The sequence below is a fragment of the Paralichthys olivaceus genome, chromosome 24, assembly GCF_024713975.1.
Source record: "Paralichthys olivaceus isolate ysfri-2021 chromosome 24, ASM2471397v2, whole genome shotgun sequence".
Taxonomy (NCBI): Eukaryota; Metazoa; Chordata; class Actinopteri; order Pleuronectiformes; family Paralichthyidae; genus Paralichthys; species Paralichthys olivaceus.
Window position 1 is genome coordinate 7,668,408 of NC_091116.1, and position 23,335 is coordinate 7,691,742.

Sequence of the window (23,335 nt, forward strand, 5' to 3'; positions counted from 1 at the left end):
ACCCTGGAGCAGTGGGAACAAGCCCAGCTGCTCAGAACACCTCCCCTGCCCAGGGCCTCCATCACAGCTCGGAATACTATTTTCAAAAAATGCTTTATTTCTAATCTTAAGTGTCACTTAACATCATAAATTATTAAAAAGAGCAAAATGCAGGTTACAACAGTAGCTCAAGCAGTTTCTGATGAAAACACGATGTGAAGAGCAGCTCATGTAACAGCTCATCACCTCCTCAGATCTAGCTGCATGGTCTTCTGCAGGCTGGCTATGCTGGCGTCCAGAGCTGCCAGGCCGTCTCTGAACGCCGCCTCGTCTCTGGTGTCGAAGGTCGACCCTGATCTCATGCTGCAGTCAGACCACAGAGATTCCACATCGCACTGGGACAGCGTGGAGTCCGACTGCAGCCCGCACGACTGGGCTGCGCCCAAACAGTGGGACTGGTCGTTTTGGGGGGCCGCAGGTTTGTCTGAGGGGCTTCTCTCTCTCTGCGCGACCACGTGCTCAGTGGGTGTGGGATCCAACCGGCCGAGAGACATCAGGTACTGAGTGACGCGCTCGTTGAGGGGCTGGTGTGGTGTCGTCGGCAGAGACTGGACAACTGTAGAACAAACTGATGACTCCTGACTCTGAAGCTTTCTGAAACAGACGGCGTGGAGAACAGTGAAGGTCTCCCAGTTATAGAATCCATTGCTTGTGGTCGAGGAGCTTTACTTTACTCTCAGCATCAAACACGCACCTCTTCAAGTTTGCTATCTGCTCCAGTCTTTGTTGGGCAAGTGAGGCCAACTCACTCTTCTCTCGCTCCGTGTCAACCAGCCGGCTTCGAGTTGCTTCCAGGTCTGCACGCAAACACCACATCAGCACAATCTCCGCCACTGTCCTGCAGGGCCCTCACGCCAGGCAGCGCACATTTCAATCTATTTTACATTCTGTATCTCGCCGCTTATTTATCGTTGCTTTTCATATTAAACTTTGAAATCTGATGTCGTATTTGCTGTTTCCTTTTCATCAGTTTCTATCAGATACTGTATTTTCAAAACTATACATGAATTAACTAAATTGAAGGAACCTTAGTAGTGACATTGTTTAAATTTGATTACTCTCATGGTAAATTATTTTGTGAGTGTCTGATTACAGAACCTGTCCTGATGGCTGCGTTCTCTGCCTCTCGACCCCTCAGCTGGCTCTGTGCGTCCTGAAGATCTCTCCGTAGCTCTGCCAGGTCATGCTGCAGTTCTTGCAGTCGGGACTGAGCTGTGGAAACCTCCTCCTGCAGAATCGTCACTGTGGAGACACACGGGTCAAATTAATCACACCCATTTTAGTCCCATCTGTAAACGTGACACACACAAATTACCTTCTGAGTTACTCTCTGTGTGCTGTTGTCTCTCTGTTTTCTCTTTCTCCTTCAACTGCTGGTTCAGGATCCTCACGCGCCTGACACACAGACACACACATTTTAATGTCACAAAAACTCATGTGGGTGCACACACACACACAAACACATAGAGTCAGTGAGGGTCCATGTGTGGAGCCTGAAGCGAGGACCGGGCTGCAGTACCTGCGGAGCTGAAGGTTGTGCTCGTGCAGCGACGACAGGTCTGGAGCACTGTCAGTGTGGATGTTTAAACCACCATCATTCAGCAGTGGTGAGGACACAGCCTGCTCCAGGTGACGGAGCAGCCTCTCTGCTACACTGCCTGTGCACACACACACACACACACACACACACGGAGTGAGAAGCTCCTGAGTTTCTCAGACCAGTTTGGTTGTGTTGTATTTTTTGTAAGTATTTGGTTGTGTTGTGGGTATTTTCAGAATGTTTCCTATGTTCCCTCAGAAAGATGTTCAGAAACAGCCCTGTGACTCAAAGGTAACACTGAGTAATCACTGTATCGAGTTTACTTGGCTTGTGTGGTAATAGGAGATTGTGTAGTGCAGGTTACCTTGTCCGGTGATCAAAGCCTTGAGTTCTCCAAGCAAATGCTGGACTGTCTTCTCCTTCACTTCTGTCTCTGCGCTGCGCTCTGCCCTGCTGTGTGTGTCCTGAGGAATTTCATGAACCTTCGGGGTACAACTGTGTGTATATGAGAGTGTGTGTCCGGCAGCTGCAGGTACATCTGCGGCAGCGCGCAGGGTGTTGGTGTCTCTCACAGGAACAAAATCCTCCTCGTCACTATCGCGCTCCGGAGCTTTGGGCACAGCCGGGCACTCTGTCTGACCAGGAGGCGGCTGAGAGGATGACTGGTGCACGGACAGGAGGACGGAGGTGGGGGGTGGAGGGATGGAGGGATGGGGTGGAGGGGCAGAGGGGCAGTGGTGAGCTTTGGTGTGAGCTCGCCTCAGAGTTGGATGCAGCTTCACCCCCGAGTGTGCAGCTGGAGTGGGGGACTGATGTGTTGGAGTGGTGCTGCCTGTTCCACGCTGGCCGGACTGAGGATTCTTGTGGACTGGAGGTGGAGACGGAGAGAAGATGTGGCGACATTAGATGACTGTGAAGCCACTGGTTTCTAAGGCATCAAAGCCACATTACCAGTAAAACAGGCTGATATGTCTAAATAAATAAAGCAAAGGTTCATTTAAAAAGCGGAGAACAGCTCTAGGGTTAGGGTTACTGCTCTATATGTCCCTAACAATATGCTTCCAATGTAACCCGTCAAAACACACACACCTACCTGTCTTTTTAGGAACATTCTTCATGGGCTTCTTCCCCAGCAAGGTGGATGGTCTTGATTTGGCTGCTCCACACGTCACTGCTCTATGAGGTCTAGGAGAGGCTTTTACACACAATAGGATTTGTTTATTTGACTAACGACTGGCTGCTCTATCAACGACCATCACATTAATGAAACTCATCCAACCTGTCGTGTCAGTCTGAAGGATGCCGCTGAGCAAGGCAGCACAGCGGTCCAGACCCTGGTGGAGAGTGGTGACCTGACAGTACAGGACACAGCAGTGAGCATCACATCTGTGCACATCTGTACTGACTACACATTGTTTAGGAGAGTGCTTTTTTTAGCTTTGCACTTCATTATTAATTCTCCACTAACTCCATTCACCTGCTCCTCTGAGTCTGAGGAGTACAGAGAGTAGGCCGGCTCGGGGCGCGCGGACGGCCCCGGATTCACTCTGAAAACACAAGTTAGACGCATGTAAGTATAATGAGGATGTAGCATAACATTTTTAATAAAGGCGTGTACTCACTGTCGCCTGGTCGGCTGCACTTTGACTCCTCCCGTCAGCCTCCCTGACGTCACCACCTGCCAATCACAATCAACACGCCACACATTTCAAACTGCTGTCGTCCTGAAGCATCCTTTATTGAATGTGAGACACTGTGGAATTTAGAAACACATGTGACAGCCCTGTGGTCGTCAGGGGTGTTTTTAAATCTAGGGCCAGAGGAAGGATTCCTGTTCTTAGCTTTGACCCCTTGATACGTTTGCTGCAACAAGATTCAGATTCATAGGATTGACTTGAATATATCTTTGTAATCTTGGTTTAAATTAATATCTTTTGACATTTTTTCTTCAAATGCAGCAAATAACTTCCCTCTAATTGTGTTCAAGCAGCATGATAAATTATATCTATGCACATATTGTAATTCAACTTCCTCAAAAACATTGAAGCTTTGTAGACAAAATATAGTTTTTCTCAGTCATATTTTCTGTTAATGCAGACATTGTTTACTTTATTTAACCCCATAATGTGAGTTTACGAATATATTCATTATATTATTGAAGCAAGTGCAAGGTTTACAACATGTATGCAAGTTCTGATCTTTGTTTGCTCGTGATCTAACTGTCTTTGCATCCATAATTTTACTTGTAAGTAAACACACCAGAGCTAAATGTGACAGATCGCTGACTTAAGTATGGGACAAACTCATTAACCCTCGTCAGTCGTGTTGACAGACGTCTGTTGTCACTACTGACACATGAGTAACACGTGTCAAACATCCAGACACTGAGAGTTAGCTCTCCTAGCTTACCTTGTGTTTAGCCGTAGCTTTCATAGTGAACGACACTTCCTGTTCTCCTCAAGCTGCTGTTCTCTCACCGTCAGCTTTGACTTTGAGCTCCGGAGTGTCTCCTTCCTCCACGGCTGTCCTCCGTGCCCACAGCTTCCGGTTTGTTTGAAATTGGAAACAGACGGTCAGCCAATCACAGAGGATTAAGTAGTGGGCGGAGCTACAGAAGCAGGAAGCATCAGTTGGTTGAAAATGCGTATCAGTGACTTTGCACGAACATCCTACGTTACTCATTACCGCAGTACGCATGCACCTCACCAGCTTTTGACATCGAGACACCATCATTTTTCATCAAATAAAATAAACAATGAGAAATGGTGTATTGTAAGTCTTAAAATAGATTAAATATTGTATTTATTATAAACATCCAGATTAAAATGATCAGCCCTGAGACATTCTTTGTCCCCACATGACCCCCGAGTGCCAGCATCAGCACCGAGGGCTGGGACGTTCACAAACTTCTAGTTTACTGGAGCAGGACACACTGAAGCTGTTTCACGTTGGGCATGAAGTTCAGTGACAGCTCATTACCTGCACTCAACTGATGTTTTCATTCTCAATGATTAATGACCAATCACGACATATTTATACAGTTGGAACTTGCTTTTAATCTTCAAGTCTTTGCTTGGAACACAATTATTTATTGTTCTCTCTTCTCAGACATTAACCATTTTCATGCAAGTGATAATTTAAAAAAAATAGAATAAAACAAAAAAACTTTCCACAACATGCAGGTCTGTGAAGATTAAGAACGTTAGGGAGAAATATCTGGTTTCTCTATTTAAACATCTCACTTGACATATTCTGTTTTCCATTGAAACAAAATCAGTGATAGAACCGCAACAAGCTAAACAGCAAATAAGAGCAGCTCAGGTCCATGTGTGGGTGGCTGGGCTGCACCAATATTCCCTCTACTCCCAGTCTTCCTCATCAGATGCAGCCGGAGCCGCCGCAGCTGGGCTCTTCGCTGTGCTGTCCTGAGAGAATCCTCGTTCATGACCCTGAGGACAGAGGACACACAGTGAGCATACTGAGGACAGCCTGCTACTCTGACACCACAAAGGTTCAAGAGGAAAAAAACACTGTAAATGATTATAAAACTGAAAAGTCAGCCCTACTACCTTTCTAGAGTCTGTGGAAGTAAAGTTCCTCCTGGAAGGGTTGGCATCATTACTACTGGGGGCATTGAACGCATACTCTTCTAACCACGAGGGAACTACTTGCTGGGCCTGTAATTCCAAATCACATACAGACGATGAAGGCCAACACTATACGTCCAGTCCACCCACTAGTGATGCACAACCTCTGCACTGTGTGATGCTATCTTACCTTGGACAGGATTGTAACCAAAGAGCGGGCCAACTGACCATCAACATCTGGGTCGTAGAAAGACACAGCCTTCCCAGTATTACCACAGCGGCCAGTTCTCCCAATACGGTGGACATACTCATCGATGTTGTTGGGGAGGTCAAAGTTCACCACATGCTGCACATCTGGAATATCCAGACCGCGGGCAGCTACAGAGGTTGCAACCAGGACTGGACATTTGCCAGAGCGGAAGTCTGTCAGTGCCAGCTCTCGTTCCCGCTGCTCACGGTCACTGCCAAACAACACGACACATTAACACAGCTTTAAAACAAACTGTAGTGTCCTGAACACATCACCTACCCATGTATGCTGGTGGTTGGAACTTTCTCCTGGCACAAAAAAGCCGCAATAAAATCAGCTTGTCTCTTGGTCTCCACAAACACCATGGTGCGTTCCATTCCTGCAAGCACACCAGGATCCCTGATCAACACCAGAAGAAGCAAGCTCATCCCAGAATATCTTACACCATCCATCCTTAATAACCTGTACTACAAAGCTGAAGCACTTGATATGAGTATTGCTCATACCTTCAGGAAAATTAAGTTGCATGTGAAAAAGTTAAATGCCCAGGCCTAATTCAGAGTATTTAAAAATTAAAAAAAGAATTTGGTAATGTCACCAGTAACAGGACTACATATGATACAAGCTTATTCATGGTTACTTTAACAATGTGTATCGAGGTGCTTCAGTTGCAAGGTGTGCTGTAAAATCCTTAACACATTCACATTAGCCACCATAAAAAAAAAAACATGTTACCCGTGATCTTCAGCAGGTCAAGAAGCTGCTCCCGCTTTAAGAATTTGGTAACTTCGACAAATGACTGCTCTACATCACTGCAGGCTCCGCCCACCACACCCACAGCTAAGAACAGGTAGTCAATCTTGAGAAAGTCTGCTGCCAACCTGTGAAAACATGCTTTAGCATTCATATATGCAAACCATCAATCAAGCTCAGGTATAGAACAAGTAAAGCAGTAAACGCTGCAACTGATCAGGCGCCAGACCTCTGGATGTCCTCAGGGTACGTGGCACTGAACATCAGAGTCTGGCGGTTTTCTTTGGATGGCATTCCAGGGGAGCCCACCAGACGGCGCATGTCTGGCTCAAAGCCCATGTCCAACATGCGGTCAGCCTCATCCAGCACTAAGTACCGCAGCTTCTGCAACCCGACCTGAAGCACATACATCGTTTACATGTTTGAGACTTAAGCTAAAGACAGAAGAAATGAAAAATCTTAATTTACCTTTCCTCGTCCAATCATGTCCAACAGTCTTCCTGGTGTTCCACACAGTATATTACATCCTCTTGAGATTTCTCTTATATGGTGTCCAGTACTGACTCCACCATAAACAACCACTGGACGCACACATGTTCTATAAATTCAACAAGCCAGGAAAAAAATAATTCATTTTTGCATCCTTTATGTGTGGGGTGGTGCTTACAGCGTTAAATGGTTCTTTATCGAAATCTAAACTATACCCAAAGGCAAACTTCCTGGCCTCCAGGAAGATCTGGCAGATGAGCTCCCTGGTCGGGGCCACGATGATGGCTTCAGGCTCCTGCAGCTCACTGAAGCGACTGGCTGCCACACCGTCTGCCATCAGCTGCTGCAGGATGGGGAGGAGAAATGCAGCCTGGTGGACAGAGGACACATTTGAGCTCCATCCACACTTAGTTACAGTTCAGGGGGTCGATTCAATCTCATCTCACCGTTTTACCGGATCCAGTTTGGGCACACGCCATGAGATCTCTGCCAGCAGAAATGATTGGAATGCCATGCTTCTGCACAGGGGTCGGCTTCACGTAACCAGATTTGTTGACATTTTTTGCCAGGGATTCGCACAATTGTACCTCTTCAAATGTCTGAACAAAACACATGAAACAAACCAGCTTCACGACACACTGACAAGCTTTTCCACCACTTTATTTCAAACTTCTGTAGACCTACAGATAAGTTGGTATTAAATTGTTTAATCCAAACTTTTGATTTGATTCAAATTGTCTATGAACTGTTGATTTCGTTAAATGTTCCTGCTATCAATTAGTATTTTATCAAATGAGTAGCTCAGCACTTCTTACCATGATCGCTTGCGGTGGGTTGGTTCCACTGATGTCCACCATAATGTCATCATACTTGTCAAAGTTGATGCCACGTTCGTAGTGGGCAAAAATGGCCTCTTCATCCTCACAGAGAGTTGGAGGAATGTAGGTGACCTTTGGTCCTGAGGGGGGAAAGAAATTCAAAAGGTGGAGAAATGAGTTTGTCAAACTGCTGGACTGTTCAATATATTTACAGGGAAAACATTCATCGACTTACTTTCACCCTCAGCTGCATCCTTCTGTTCTGGATTTTTATCTTTACCTGTATCACACACACACTCATCAGTGAAATGTTTTTTTTCAAATGAAATTTTATTCAGCAAATAATGAAAAAAACCACTGATGCAACCTTGAGAAAAGATTTGTTCATCTTTTCCACGGTAACCTGCACACACAAAACACACCACATTAACAAACATGAATTTAAAAATATATATCACTATTCCAAAAGGTTAAAGATTGCTCACTTACCTCCTCCAAGTCCTCCTCTGCCACCCTGGTCACCTTCAACAAATCAACATTATTCATCTGCTCTTCAAATTTCAAACAGAGACTCAATGACTTGAACAGTAATCAGGGTTGAATCAAGTACCTTGTCTGAAACCTCCTCTGCTGCCTCTTCCTCCTCGACTTCCTCCTCTAAACCCTACTCACAACAAACAGTGATGGAATTAAACATTCACTTATGGTGGATAAAATTTACTATTTCTGTGTGTATGTAGTTTGCTAAATAAAATACACTTGCCACACATTCCGTCATCGTCTCCTGTAAAATCAAGACAGTTCACATTAAGTTTAAGGTCTTTGGGAGGACTTAAAAATGATCTGATTCCGAGTTGCCTCTGATCCAAACATGAAAACATTACCAGTCATTTCACTTCTGTCCACTCTGCCAAACCCTCTGCCACGTCCTGGTAAAATAAACATGCCGTCAGGAAACAAATTCTTTAATCAGTTCAAAATAATTCATTTGAGGTTTACCAAGCTCACGCATCATATTTACACTTTATAGTTCAGTTTGATGGACAACTTCCTATGATGCTTCTATGAATGTTGAATTACTTATCTCTCTGAAACCAATGTTGGAAACAGTCAAAGCTGTGAATGAAACCTTTGTATCTGTAAGCTTACTACAGATGAAAGTTATAGAGCCACCTTTCAGGCCTACAGGAGACTGGTGTCTGATATTTTACATTTTCAGAAGCATAAAAACTTCTGCTCTCAAAATAGAAAACTGCCAGACACTGATTTTAATTATTCACCATGATAAGTTCTTGTCTTGTTGTATTTAACATTTGGTTTAGATAACTCAAATCTGAGGCAGAGCAATCAATTAAATTAAAAGTGGTTTGATTAGTTTATAATTGTTTCAGTCTCACCTCTTCCTCTGAAACCACCTGTTTCTCCTCCTGTTTTGTTCGAGCTGTCCCCATCTATAAAGAACAAATTGGAGAATCAGTAGCTTTCAGGACTGAGCTAGTATGGTGTCCACCAATTAAACACTGAATGTCATGAAACATTTCTGCTGCACAACATACACCTTTTAATAAATGTATTATAAATATGATATAATAAACTCATTAACAAGATCCTATGAAATAAATAATTAACTTTTTACAATGTAGTTTGTAAAATAGATAACCTCTCAAAGAAGAAGTAAGACCACAATGTGAGTTGGAAAATCTGAGGTGCTTCACTGCCACCTTGTGGTAGAAAACAGTAAATTGCAGCTCCCCTGAAGCCCACCATTATGACGTTTAACCAGCATCAAAAATGTATTCAACTAAACCATCGACTAAAGCTGCTTTCAGATATGCACTGAACTCTGCAAATCCCCTGCATTTTCTCTGGAGTAGGTGCATGTGTGACCGCAAACGTCCCAGTGAGACACTCTGCAGTTTCTACGGACTCTCTCTCCACATGGCCTGCTGGTAAAAAGCCCGTAGAAATTCAATGTGAGAACACAGCAGGGGATTCCCAGCTGGATTCACCACAAGTGAATGGGGGGTTGAAGCTTGTAACACTTAACAAATATTTCCGAGGTGGTGACACGCAAATAGACAACACAAACTAAAATGTGCTTGTGGCGATGAAGAGCTGACACCGGTGTCTGTGTGTTCTTAAGAAAATCTTGTGATCATCACAGTGGAGTTAATGCGTCACTTCCTGCTTCTGTCTGCTGCATTCAGCTGCTCCACTTCTCATCTGAATAATTATGGAGGATTTGCATCTGTGCAGAGAACCTCCTGCTGCATTGGCGTGTGTGAAGGGCAGATTGTGGGTAAACTCCAGACCCCAATTCTCCAGACTTTACCTGCAGGTCATGTCTGAAAACGATATGGAACTGCTGCTGGTACTCACCATTACCATTCTCATCCCCAACTAAAAGAAAGAAAGGGCAAAGATGCAGAGTTAGTTTCTCTCTCCAATACTAATGGAGGTCAAGTCCTCCTACTCAGGGGGTCTCATTTCATGTCCTCACGACATTATATGCTACTAGATTCCTAATGTATATAGGTATCCAATTGTCTAGAAGCACCAATTGCGCAGCCTAGTTTAGTCAATACAGTAATAAATGGTTTATAGGACTTAATGCCAAAGTACAGTTTAGCACACCTCTGTTGCTCACTACTGCTCATGCAGCTATGACAAATCAATTCACAATTTATTTTCAGTTTGTAAGATGTCTCACTTCACAAGTTATTAAGAAGCCAAAGTGACGTTGTCTTATGTTCAGTCAGGCAACTAACATTCTGCTACTTATTCAATAACATGGGATCAATGGGCACCTGAGGAAAAGGAGCCTGAAAATCCTCCTCGTCTGCCTCTTCCTCCAGGGCCTGGAGAGAAACAGGAAACAAATATTGATCCATCTCCCCAGGGTGGAGATAATCACTGCTCAACCTTTCTTCAATTACCTTTTCCAAATCCGCCACAATCACCGTTCCAGGAGTCTCCTTGTGGGGCTAAAAATATTCAGTTCAGAACTAGTAATTTGTACAGGTTCAATGTGGATGTACTAAAAGTTTAAATAATGAAATCAAAAAATGATCACTGAATAACAGAGGAGTGAACATACCTTCACTTGATGCGTAGCTGGTTGGTGCAACACAACCATTAGTAGTTTCCTACAATCGTGATGAGAAAATGTTAGTCACACAAAGGACTACTTTTCTTTGGTACTTTGTGAGTAAACTGGCTTACCGTTTCCTCCCACTCGTCCATTTTTTATTTATTTTTTGCTGAAAAACACAAGTTTACATTCAGGTTCCCTTTCTAAGATGTTTTTCAGAAATGAAAGGAGTGTTGAAAGGGGTAAAGATCCCCACAAATCAGCTCATATGCTGGAGTGTGGCATTGATAAGGGGTTTGCACCTTGTACTGGCAAATAATCTATGAAATGTTATTTCAAGAAATGTACAAACATTATAAGTGTAAACTCTGATTTGCAGATGCTTTCGCCATTTGAAAAAAGGACAAAGTTACCGAAATACCGCGAGACTTCAGTGAGCAGCGGTTTCTATCAGCCTCGTGCGTTTTTTGCTAGCTCATCTTAAGCTAACCCTTAACTAAAACTACGAATTGAAACTTTTATTTTCCCGCTTCTTTCTTCTTCTCCTTCTTCAATAACCCCCCTTTAGAAACGTTCAACCCGCAAAATGAAGCTAAACCACATGTGGCTAACACCATTGCCGCCATTACTTTGTTAGCTTGGTGGCTAATTGCGCCGCACACACGAAGAGCGGGACAAGCACCTGCTACATGGATGTAACCGCACAAACCAACGCAAAATAATAGAACTCACGCAAAATACGAATTAGTCCCGTGTCTTAAAATGTTTCAGGAAGTAACTGCGGGATGTGTAATAGCAGGAAATACATCATTGATTTACCAAATGTGTGTGAGGAAGAGCTCGGTGGTCGTCTCGTGCCGTCGCGGTGCACTTCAGCTCGTGGGTCACGTCTCGTGTCGGGGCCGTGTGCAGACAGCAGAGCGCGCACCGTGCACGGCGACAGGTGCCCAGGGTTGCCAGTTCCGCTGCCTTCGCCCCCACCAACGGGACTACTTTCACAAAAACGAATGGTGTGGTGTCAGATGGTTGTGTGACTTGAGTTGATTTGCTTTTTGCTCGCATACTAAACAACTCTGGAGTGAATTATCCCACTTGGTTTCTGATCACCCCAATTTCACTTAATTTTGACAGATGTGTTAATGGCATCCATGGCAATATCCTCAGCTGATCAATCTGATTCTTACTTCTTTTTTTTTAATTCACACAAATCATTTCATACATTTGAATTCAATTAATAATTCTAGTTCAGTTGATTTACCCAAGGTCATTAATCGTATGTGTCATTGATGAAAAAACAGCCTAATCCAAGTAAAATCTCAGTAACAGTACATTTTAATCTGACATGAAATACCATGTGAAACAAACCCAGTCAGCTGTTTTATCATAGTTGTGTTGAAATAAAAAAAAAGATTGTTAAATGAAAAGTTATTTGTAATTCACAGCTTCCTTCATGTTTATGTTTATTCTTTGCTAACCAGTAACCAGCAGGATTGTGGGCCATATAATGACAAGTACTTCTAAATGACAGAGTTAAACAGACACACATGGAAAGGAAAAGAGAAATAAATTAGAAATAATGTGGAAGTTGCATACTTGTTACAGCCCTGATCCATTATTTTTAATACAAATTACTGTATAAAAAAGGAAGTGAATGGAGACAGTAAATTTCACCATGGTGAAAGGGTCTTTTTATGTTAACCTGGAGGTTCCTCTTATACAGGCAGCAGTGAAATTAATATAAAACCTAGTGACAACATTCTAAATGCAGTGTTCACTCACAGCCAATGAGGAAATACAGCTACTGAAAAAAAAGACCTAATAATTCAGTATTTAAACACTAACAATTAAATCTGCAAGCAGCAATGAAGAGCTCTGGCACATTTGTGCACGTTGTGGGATGCTGGAGATCCATAGTGACATGATCTTTGGATTCTTCAGAAAAAGAGCAGCATATGATGACAAATGATTGGTCCTTTCAAATTAGATATAGATCCTGTCTGTATTCTCACTCTTTTCAAAAGTGAATACACTACTACTCTATATGACATCATCATCTGTATTCATGGTGATGCCACAATGATGTAATTCCTTCCGTTTCATTATTGAATGATGATGTTTGAGAGCCTGTTGCACAGAAAAAAATGGTTACACTCAAGAATGTGGATGTAAGTTCATTCATTAAGTAATTATGAAAATATAAAACATATCCATGTTGGTTTAATAAACTTAAATCCCAATATACAAATATATTTGTTGTTTTTCATTAAATTAGAAGCTATGATTCTCCTGTATCCTACTGGTGCACATGCACGTTCACAATGTGGCCCTCTGGTATTTGTGGCCCTCTCTATCATTAAAGTTTCCCCTCCCTGATATATGTTAACTGTACATGATAGATAAAGACATGTTATACTGCAAATAAATAATGGGGTTAATGGGGCCTGTGTAGCAGATGCATACAATCACTATGATTATTATTGATGCAACCATACAATGATGGTGTGTGTGTGTGTGTGTGTGTGTGTGTGTGTGTGTGTGTGTGTGTGTGTGTGTGTGTGTGTGTGTGTGTGATCATATTCCATGCATTCCACAGTGGGGATGTTATTTGCTGTATATGAATGATCACCCATGATGTTATGGTGAACATGGTGACTCCAGTTCCTTGTAGCATCACGATCCACTTCCACTCCGCCAGGTCTTGTAGCAAGGACGCAGTGCATTGTGGGACGTGGGCTGACGGTGAAGTCAAGATGGCTGTGGACCTGAAGCAGGGTGAAGAGCCTGCAGTAGAGAGGCCGTGAATGAAGTTTTATACAGAAAATCTGTCGTCGCTGCCCGTTCACACTCAGACCGTCGTGCTGGTGAAGTCGTAATCGACCCGCTCCGGACTCGGCACATTTACAAACAAGCAGCAGAATCGCGAACAACTGAGGATAAAGTCTCGTATGAATTCCGACGAGAAGGAGGACTGTGAGTGTGCGCCACCACAGGCCGAGACCAGCCCCGCAGGAGGACCCGATAGGTGGGAGGCCGGGAGGAAAGAGTCGGGGATGCCGGGGATGCTAGCAGAAGCGCTGGAAGTTAGCTAGCAAGCTAGCTAGCTGCTGCTGGTAGCTGTGTGGAGGCTATTGCTCAGTTGTTTCTATTAATATATTTAGGCAAATCTCATAGTAAGCACCGGTTGATTAATGAATTAAAATGTTGCTAGTTTGGAAACGCGAGCTTTGCATGAATAATATTTGTGCTAAGGCTAGCGGACTTGCTACATTAGCATGCTAAGTCAGCGTTAGGCTCTAGAGGTACCTGTCATTTCTCCAGCCTCACTGTCTTTTGTTCCATTTAAAACTGTGCTGTGGGCTTTGCATTGTCACCTATTATAACAATCAGTCGCAGGGTACACGTTTAGCATACATCTTTAGCAAATACATTGATTGTGACCCCTAATCCCAATCCAAGTAACCTGGTTGCCTTCAGCCACAAGGCTCAGATGTTGCTTTGTAGCCAGCATGTCATTTCATTATTGTATTGCTTGTCATGCAGTTTCTAGGTCGACGATTGCAACTGAGCCAACAGCATGTGCTGTAATGATCATCAGTGCAGCACATTGTACCAACTGTTCTTGTTTGTTGTCCAATCAGAGAATACGAGGAGCCTGAAAGAGAAAACCCAGAAGCAAGCCGAATGTAAGCCATTTGAATTTTCTACTGTTTTCCTTTCTTACCATCACAGCACTGTTGACTGCTTGTTATAACCATGTACCTGATGAAGCATATGCTCCAACAAATGTGTCTGTCAGATGAATCCTGCTGCAGCGCTGGCCTCCCTTTAGTTTTAATAGATCATCTGGATTATTTAAAGATCATAGTTCAGTTTCTACCGATTTATGGGGAACTAGAATGTTTTATTCACCAGGATTGGAAAGGAAAGGGAGGCAAAGGACCTTGATCTGTGTCATAGATGTTTCATTCTCGTCAGGTGCAGGACTCCCTTTGCTGCAGACATTAGACTCTGTAACTCAGCAGAACTTTCACATGCACTAAAAGCTATGACTTCAAATAAAGGGGAAGTGAGAGCCAAAGTGTCTCTCAGTTATTAAACCAAACCTGAATGGGTGTAGCAATATATTTTCAACACACTGTTTTTAACTCTCACACCAGTGTGTTGAATTGAACACCCATTGGTTTCTGGGTCATTAGCAGGGAATCCTTCTCATCTCTACTATCCATCTCATATTGAGCTAATTTCTGCTATGATCACTCAGTACTTTTAACTTTTTGTGTCTTACCTCTGAATTCAGGAAGCGAGCAGCTGCCAAACATCTAATAGAGCGCTATTACCACCAGTTAACCGAGGGCTGTGGGAATGAGACATGCTCCAACTCATGGTGTGCCTCATCAGTCGGCTTCAACCGCATGGACAACAATGCGGCAGCGGTCAAAGCCCTGGAGCTCTACAAGGTCAATGCCAAGCTATGTGACCCCCACCCCTCGAAGAAAGGCACTGCCTCGACCTACATGGAGAGCAGTGCTCACAGCAACTCAGCCTGCTGCAACAGGAAGATGAACCATAAAGATGTCCACTCTGTACGGGACAATTTCAAAGGTCAGTTCATGAACAACCTTTACACTCTGTTGGTGAGTGAAGTATACTATTCCATTTATGTGCGATATGATTATAATCTGTTTTTAATTTTAACAATGCAATGTGTAATTCTGTGTGCAGATGTAAATTACCTGACAGAGGAGAAAGTGTATGAGATCTTGGACATCTGTGGAGAGAAGGAGGATTACTCTCCCCTGATCAGGGTAATAGGTCGGGTGTTCTCTAGCGCTGAGGGCCTGGTGGAGAGCTTCCGTAGATCCAAGCCTCACACCAAGGAGGAGCTCAAGTCGCTTCAAGGTAAAGATGAGGATAAGGACGAGGATGAGAAGGAGGCTGCTGCCTGCTCTGCGACAGCCATGGAGGATGACTCCCCAGCCTCCTCCTCCTCATCAAGGCTGGGTGAGGGCTCTTCAGAGAAAAACGATGTCCAAAAGCTGGCCCCTGATGAGGTCTCAGTGGACATCGAAGCTGTGCGTCGGGTCTATGAACGCCTTCTATCCAATGAGAAGATCGAAGCCGCCTTCCTGAATGCACTGGTCTACCTCTCACCCAATGTAGAGTGCGACCTGACGTATCACAATGTATATTCACGAGACCCAAACTACCTTAACCTGTTTGTTATCGTGATGGAAAACAGCAACCTCCACAGCCCAGAGTACCTGGAAATCGCACTCCCACAGTTCTGCAAGGCCATGGGCAAACTCCCACTGGCAGCTCAGGCTAAGCTAGCACGCTTGTGGTCGCACTACAGCGCCGAGCAGATCCGACGCATGGTGGAGACGTTCCAGCAGCTCATCACCTACAAGGTGATCAGTAACGAGTTCAACAGCCGCAACCTGGTCAACGATGACGATGCAGTGGTGGGGGCCACCAAGTGCTTGAAGATCGTCTACTATGCAAATGTGCTGGGTGGCGACCTCGACATGGAGCATAATGAGGAAGAGGATGAGGAGCCCATCCCAGAGTCCAGTGAGCTCACGCTGCAAGAGCTGCTGGGCGAGGAACGGCGGAACAAGAAGGGCCCGCGGGTGGACCCGGTGGAGACGGAGTTGGGAATCCGCACTAACGATTGTCGGCGGCCGCTCATTTCCTTTCAGGAGTTTGTCAATGAGCCTCTGAACGAGGTGCTGGAGATGGACAAGGACTACACTTTCTTTAAGGTTGAAACTGAAAACAAGTTCTCCTTCATGACGTGTCCCTTCATCCTAAATGCTGTCACCAAGAACCTGGGCCTGTATTATGACAACCGCATCCGCATGTACAGTGAGCGGCGTATTACTGTGCTCTACAGCTTGGTGCAGGGTCAGCAGCTAAACCCCTATCTGAGGCTCAAAGTGCGCAGGGACCATATAATTGACGATGCTTTGGTCAGGGTATGTGTGACCAGATTAAATACATCACATTCAATCTATTGCTTCCTTTCAGTAATTGTGGTTTCGCTGGAGGCTCATTGTTTGTCTTTTGACTCCATAGTTGGAAATGATAGCGATGGAAAATCCTGCAGACTTGAAGAAGCAGCTGTATGTGGAGTTCGAAGGAGAGCAAGGTGTTGATGAAGGAGGCGTTTCCAAAGAGTTTTTCCAGCTGGTGGTAGAGGAAATTTTCAACCCAGATATTGGTAAGAAAACACACAACGAACATTAGATAGTATAGTTCAGTATAGAAACCACACTTGATGATTCGAGGGCATCTGTAGCAGATGCTGTAGTTTTAGATACTGGCGGCCTGGTTTTAAACAAGATATTCTATATCAGGACTATTGCACATAAAAAACAGTAGGTTTTATTTTCAAAACCAATTTGATTCATTGTGAAACTGGCAGGACAAATTAGAATATGGGAATTAAGAGTAAAAGTCTGAGTAAAAAGGCTGCACATGGAGAGCTATGTCTACCTAATGCCACGTTTGCATCACGTCACTCAGGCTGCGTCCACACCAGTACATTTTCATTTCAAGCCAACAGCAGCCAACTTAATTTACTGATGGTGGAAAGCAAGACCAGGGGTTTTTGCTTGGAGCAAGGACAAGGTGGAACTGTTGCTGACAGCAAGTCACACATATTAGTGTGGACGTAGCCTCGATCTGTAATTACATGCAGCTGTATCGGAAAAACCCTTCATGGCAGCCCCCATGTTGTAAGTCAGAGTCACAGATACGGTTACAAATACAGGGCAGAGCTTGACTCTTAAAACACTGCGGTAACACTCACTCTAAAAGCCACTGCCTGAAGATCTGAATGTGAAGCTAAATAATGCCTACAATACAGGGAACGACTGGTACTTTTAAACCTGGAAGTAATGACATTTTATTCACTGTATCAAATGTTATTAAGCTGTCACAATGGTCATAGCTCAGTAATCAAATCTAATGCAGTGTGGAGCATCTCTTTTGATCGGCAATGTTTATGAAATTAATTTATTAAATTCTTTCCTTTTGCAGGCATGTTCACATACGATGAGCGCACCAAAATGTTTTGGTTCAACCCGTCATCTTTTGAAAACGAGGGCCAGTACACTCTGATCGGCATTGTCCTTGGTCTGGCCATCTATAACAACTGTATCCTGGATGTCCACTTCCCCATGGTGGTCTACAGGAAGCTGATGGGCAAGAAAGGAACATTCAGGGACCTGGCTGATGCCAACCCGGTGAGAAATGTTGTGATCGCTTAGTTCAAGTTGCCATGGAACAAATACAGTTTGACTTTTAATGCTCTCAGATTTTGGGAGTGGAAGTTCACTTGTTTTTAAGCAGCCTTGTTTGAAACTTAATACAAAATGCTAAATATGACATGCGCCTGTGTTGGGAAGGTTCTGCACCAGAGTCTGAAGGAGCTGCTGGAGTACGAGGGCAGCGTGGAGGAGGACATGATGATCACTTTCCAGATTTCCCAGACCGACCTGTTTGGGAACCCACTCATGTATGATTTAAGGGAAAACGGGGACAAGATTCCAGTCACAAATGAAAACAGAAAGGTGAGAAAAGGAATTTATAATAATGCATTTCGTGTATAGGTTTATAGGGAAAATGTAGCAATAAAGGCTAAAGCCCCTGTCAGCATTTTAAATGGCCATTAACTGTGTTGTTGTGTGTTGGCACAGGAGTTTGTGGCGCAGTATGCAGAGTACATGCTGAACAAAAGTGTGGAGAAGCAGTTCAAAGCCTTCAGGAGAGGCTTCCACATGGTCACCAATGAGTCACCGCTCAAATACCTCTTCAGACCAGAAGAAATCGAGCTGCTCATCTGTGGAAGCAGGGTGAGATTCTTTTTTCACCACACATTTGATTATTTTACTTTTTTATGTTTGCTTAAAGGCTTCCTTAACATCTATATTCTGTCTGTCACAAATTGCAGAACCTGGACTTCCTAGCACTTGAAGAAACAACAGAATACGATGGCGGTTATAACAGAGACTCTCGAATTATCAAGTAAGAATATGTGTGTGAGAGGGAAAAATGTTCCCTGCTGCTTTCAGAAATGGTCAGGACAACAGTAAAATCAGTTTTTGATATTACATAGTATCAAATGTACACAAAGCAGAATTCAGACTACACAACTTTGTGTCTTTTAAGTCTGAGTTCACGACTCCACGACTGACTGAAAAACGTTAAATGTTGATTGGATCCTCATGAACCAAAGACTTTTGCTATTAAACAGTAAAACATGATGTTAGGTGAGAATGTTAATACCAGAAGTGATTGTTTGATGATAGGACTGGTTTTGTGTACATTGCACATTTTACCCTCTCATGTGTGTCTGTCTGCATCATAGGGAGTTTTGGGAGACATTGCACTCATTTGGGGAGGAGCAGAAGCGTCTCTTCCTGCAGTTCACCACTGGCACGGACAGAGCACCTGTGGGTGGGCTGGGCAAGCTGAAGATGATTATTGCCAAGAATGGCCCTGACACAGACAGGTGAGCTGCGTCTCGTCATGGTTGGAATATTAATGCAAAGCACTTTATGTTTCTTAAATTGATCCATTAACTGCATCACTCTGTTCCACTGGTTTTTCAATCACTTCACTGCCCTTAATTAAAACTAATGGAACCGTTTCCAAATTTGCAATCAAGGGAACAACTGAACCGGACTTATTAGATGCCTTAGGCCAAACGTGCTGAGCAGGTTTTCAAAACAGACCTGTTCAACTAAAGTCATTTTTGAGGAAAGTTCTTTGTACAATTTAGATGAAACACACTAGTGAAAACATTACTCGGATTATTTTATATTCAATTTCTTTGTGTAAGATCATGTGATGTGTGACATCCTGTGCTCTAATTTGTCTCTTTTGAGGAGTATTATGTTCTCCTCTTTTTTTCACCTCGACTTTGAACGCACTTGGAGATCAAATGTGTCAGCTATTTGACAATGCATTTATGTCACAGTCTGTCTGTGCGAGAGGAAAACTGACCCGCTGTGTGTCGTCTCGTCAGGTTACCAACATCTCACACTTGCTTTAACGTGCTGCTGCTGCCCGAGTACAGCGACAAGGAGAAGCTGCGAGAGAGACTGCTGAAAGCCATCACCTATGCCAAAGGGTTTGGCATGCTCTGAGCCCCTGCTCCACACACTCAGCAAAGGGACTCCTTCTCAGAAAGCCCATCAAACCCTGCCCCGCCCCTTCCTTTATCAGACACAATCCAAATGGTGACAAAGACCGACAAAGAGTACGTTTCGAGGAAAAGCAAGTCAATAATGCGAGAGGAGACATGGTTCCAATAGAGCGCTCTGGTATTTCTACTGTGCCTGCATCATCCCTCATCAGTCAGTGTGAGCACAGACAGAGACCTCCTGATCAAAGTACCCATCCCCACATCCACATTAAGTGAATGTGCCGCAGCCTCCCCTTCTTTTTTTTTTCTATGTACAGAGAGGATCAGTTTCCTTATTATTTATTTGAAGGCAAAAATGGGTGATATTTTTTTTTTTTCATGCCTGCCTGTTTCTTCCCTACTTGTGAAAAGGGAAAGGTTAATATTAAACTATGTAAATTTAGGATAATACATTAACAAGTCAATATCAGACCCCCATTTATTGAACAAAAAGCTGTTAGTGTAGCCCTGAACTCATGTTCACAGAGTGTTGACAGAGGAAATCTAGTTTTAGAGTAGTCTTGAATACAAAATATTGTATTCCCCAGTGAAAAGAAGAGCTCTCACTGACCATTCCACTCACAGCCATCGCTTATTCTTTCTACCAAGTCCATGTTTGATCAAGGTAAGCATTTGGAAAATTTGGTCCAAAATGGCATTATACAATAGCAATTTTTCTGGTTTTGTTTTGGGCCTTTTTTTTCTTTTGGGGAGGGGGGAGCGGACACCGCAGGTTAGATTAAAACCTTGTCAGAGCTGTGTAAGTGCACTTAGACATTTTCAGAATGTTTGTTTTTTGGCCACAGGTCGCCATGATTGTTTGAAGCATTTTATTTCCATGTCTTCCTGTGTTGACAATTCTAAATAAAATTAAAAAAAACAGTATTTATATATCAGTGGGGTTGGAGCTATGATACCGTATCGTGCATGTTCTGGAGGATGTACACATGTAAACCAGTCACCGATGTTCTCAGAAAAAGACGTAGAGCTCTTCTTGTGCCAACCTTCATACAGTCAGTTTGTAGGTGAAACCCCAGTAAGCACTTTGTGTTGTATGTTTTTGGCTTAGTCTTGTATGAGTGGACAGCTCACACTGCAGCCTCTGTTCAGTGTAACTCCAGTGTATCATACAGTCAGGAGGAAATGTCTACAGACCTTTTCATCGTCACTGACGAGCTTTGCTACCTTGTAATCTTTAGTCCACTGGACCCAGATCTCTGGCTTTGGTTACACCTATCATTTTATCACGACACCACCCCAGGTCCCAGTACGGGCTGAATGGCCCTGTGATCGGCAGTCTGAGCACAATCTGAGCAAAGTGATCGTTCCGTCCAAACTGCAGTCAAGGGTCAGTCAACCCTGAAGCCCCCGATACCTTCCCATCAGCCCCTCCTTAGCTGTTAGACCCACAATCTTAATATGGAAAGCTGTGGTTCGATCTGCGCTTATGAGAGGAGTGGGGAAACAACATTTAAAGGAACAGTGGCGTTTTGATTCATCGCGCTTGGTAACACCATGAAATGAGAAGATGAATTCTAATGTTATCTACTTGAGGCTCTGTAGAACAAGAGGAAAAAACGCTGTCACGTTCATATTGTATAGTTTTAGTTTTAATGGATACACAACAGCGAGGGTACCTGTGTCCTCCCTCTGTACTGTTGTGCACAGAAACAACATTGATATTGATTGTCTTCTGTGACTCCGGGGAGACGGTACCATGTGGACACATCACTGTGATCAGATTTCAATTTGGATCTGTGACATTCATTGAGAATGAAAACAGGTGTAACCACTGTCGATGAAGAAGTCATTTTTCTGTGTTTTGTCAACATGAATTGGAATATCAGCTGTGAAATCATCTCCCCCCCCCCCCCCCCCCCCCCCCCCCCCCAGCAAAAAAGGACAGGCAGACATTTTTTTTTTAATTTTGTGTTTGTTCACTTTATTGGGCTGTAATTTTCATTTTTGACCTATTTTTAAACTTTGTCAAAAAGAGAGCAACACATGTCATCAGACGCCCCTACTGGGTTTTAAATGAATCTACAGTTAAATCAAGTTATTGTAAACACTTATGAGGAAGAGAAAACAAAGTGGACTGAAATACCAGTGTGTTGTATTGTGCACATACAGTAACTATGGATTTGTACATTGTTTCAAAGACGATCCTCTGCAAAATCCATCGGATGTTTTCCATGGTTTTACTAAAAATGTAATATACACAGATCTTTTCAAGCAACAAGCTGTGTTCTTGAAATCTAAATTTATTTTCTAGAGTTCCAATCATTCAGTAGAAATTGAAAATCAATGTAAAACATCACATCAAATTGCAGCCAGTCTGTACTTAAACTTGAGCACAATGTAATTAATTGAATCTAGTGGCTAAAAAATGCGGATGATTATTTTGATCATATTAATGTACAGGTCAGTTTAACATGGTTTTACTTCCAAATAAGTAGTCGAGATCATTTGGGTAAACTGTGGATAAATGCATGTTGCTGTAAAGCGTTCGAACAGTTTCCCCTCATCTCAACAACTGGTATGAAATGGTACAGCATTTACGTCACGGTCTGCCGACCGACATTTTCTTTCATTGGCGATAACGACTGAGCCGATTTCATGACAACCCAGGAAATTCCAAGAGACGTGGTTGATAGGCCTGAAGTGGACCGTCAGTTAAGATTTCTTTTGCCACAACCTGGATTATTAAATGAACATTTCCTTGAACAGAACCATGTTCAAAGTGTAACCTTGTTTAAAGCATCAGTGTAGGGGAGGAGTGATACAACAAGGACTAACTGCTTTGTTTTGTCATGGGCACTTATGTAGTGGTGGTTGGTGGGAGGTTGAATCTGTTCTGTCAAAATGATGTGAATCAAGACTATCTGACGGTGCCCGCAGCACGCCACTGAACTACGGTGCTCAGACCGCCGCCGCACACAACAACCTTGAGCCATTCTTTGTGTTCCATTGCTCTTTTTTTCCTTCGTGGTCACGGTTTCAACCAGACCTGGGCAAAATAATGTTGGAAACTTTCTTTCACTGCTTGTTGTGGCCTGAGAAGGTGGACAAACACTGGACTGTGTTGCAGAGTCACCACAGCACTGTAGTAAACTTTGCTCATGTTCTTAAGTTAACCTGAATCAAGGTTCAAACAAAGGGTTCAGGATCACCTACAACACTTATTGAGCCCAGATCTGGTTTCAGCTGTTTTAACATTACTCTGTACCTCCGTTTTGTAATGCTGAAGATGCTGCTCACCTGGGCTCCAGGGCCTTGTCAAGGTAAAAGGTGAAAGGGCAACCTGATCTTGGAAAGGGAAGCAGTTTTCATGAATTGGTTTTACTCAACAGTTCCAAACAGTTTCTAAAAGATAAAGGCTAAACTGATGAAAGGCTAAAAGTATTCAGTGTTGTGAAAACATGCTAAATAAAGATGACTGCTTTTTTCCAACCTGTGTCTCCTTCTAACCCTGATTGATTTGTTGATGTCATGAAAATGTATCTCGTCATGTTCGGCTCTTAATAGTCATCAATGTAGCTTTGACTAGAAACTGGTGTCTTACCCTCTTAATAATAAAT

The 23,335-nt window shown here is 43.4% G+C and overlaps 3 protein-coding genes across 6 annotated transcripts; 1 reads left to right on the plus strand and 2 right to left on the minus strand.

Annotated features, from left to right (window-relative positions):
• Positions 1–74: 74 nt before the first annotated feature.
• Positions 75–4,132, minus strand: ccdc14 (coiled-coil domain containing 14). The gene is made up of 11 exons (XM_020102248.2): positions 3,989–4,132; positions 3,202–3,257; positions 3,057–3,126; positions 2,859–2,931; positions 2,673–2,774; positions 1,944–2,447; positions 1,559–1,697; positions 1,355–1,434; positions 1,138–1,281; positions 734–836; positions 75–633 (listed from the first exon to the last, which is right to left on the minus strand). The coding sequence occupies exons 1-11, from the start codon at positions 4,010–4,012 to the stop codon at positions 222–224; spliced, it is 1,707 nt and encodes a 568-aa protein (XP_019957807.2). The 5' UTR covers positions 4,013–4,132; the 3' UTR covers positions 75–221.
• A 479-nt stretch (positions 4,133–4,611) lies between these two features.
• ddx4 (DEAD (Asp-Glu-Ala-Asp) box polypeptide 4) lies at positions 4,612–10,816 on the minus strand. The gene is made up of 22 exons (XM_069521389.1): positions 10,699–10,816; positions 10,574–10,622; positions 10,413–10,460; positions 10,284–10,334; positions 9,856–9,876; positions 8,874–8,927; positions 8,361–8,405; positions 8,243–8,260; positions 8,087–8,143; positions 7,966–7,998; positions 7,844–7,879; positions 7,712–7,756; positions 7,474–7,616; positions 7,105–7,257; positions 6,874–7,028; positions 6,638–6,767; positions 6,399–6,565; positions 6,152–6,297; positions 5,696–5,795; positions 5,357–5,627; positions 5,149–5,256; positions 4,612–5,028 (listed from the first exon to the last, which is right to left on the minus strand). The coding sequence occupies exons 1-22, from the start codon at positions 10,717–10,719 to the stop codon at positions 4,939–4,941; spliced, it is 1,941 nt and encodes a 646-aa protein (XP_069377490.1). The 5' UTR covers positions 10,720–10,816; the 3' UTR covers positions 4,612–4,938.
• A 2,456-nt stretch (positions 10,817–13,272) lies between these two features.
• Positions 13,273–23,207, plus strand: LOC109639031 (ubiquitin-protein ligase E3A). 4 transcript variants are annotated; one of them, XM_020102276.2, is made up of 11 exons: positions 13,273–13,589; positions 14,206–14,250; positions 14,865–15,169; positions 15,290–16,542; positions 16,643–16,787; positions 17,609–17,814; positions 17,977–18,141; positions 18,268–18,423; positions 18,522–18,595; positions 18,939–19,082; positions 19,599–23,207. In XM_020102276.2, the coding sequence occupies exons 1-11, from the start codon at positions 13,513–13,515 to the stop codon at positions 19,717–19,719; spliced, it is 2,691 nt and encodes an 896-aa protein (XP_019957835.2). In that variant the 5' UTR covers positions 13,273–13,512; the 3' UTR covers positions 19,720–23,207. The 4 variants fall into 4 exon arrangements, with proteins under 4 accessions (XP_019957835.2, XP_069377402.1, XP_019957836.2 ...); XM_069521301.1 differs by having other exon boundaries at positions 13,278–13,589; positions 14,108–14,250; XM_020102277.2 differs by having other exon boundaries at positions 13,278–13,537.
• The last annotated feature ends 128 nt before the right edge of the window (positions 23,208–23,335 follow it).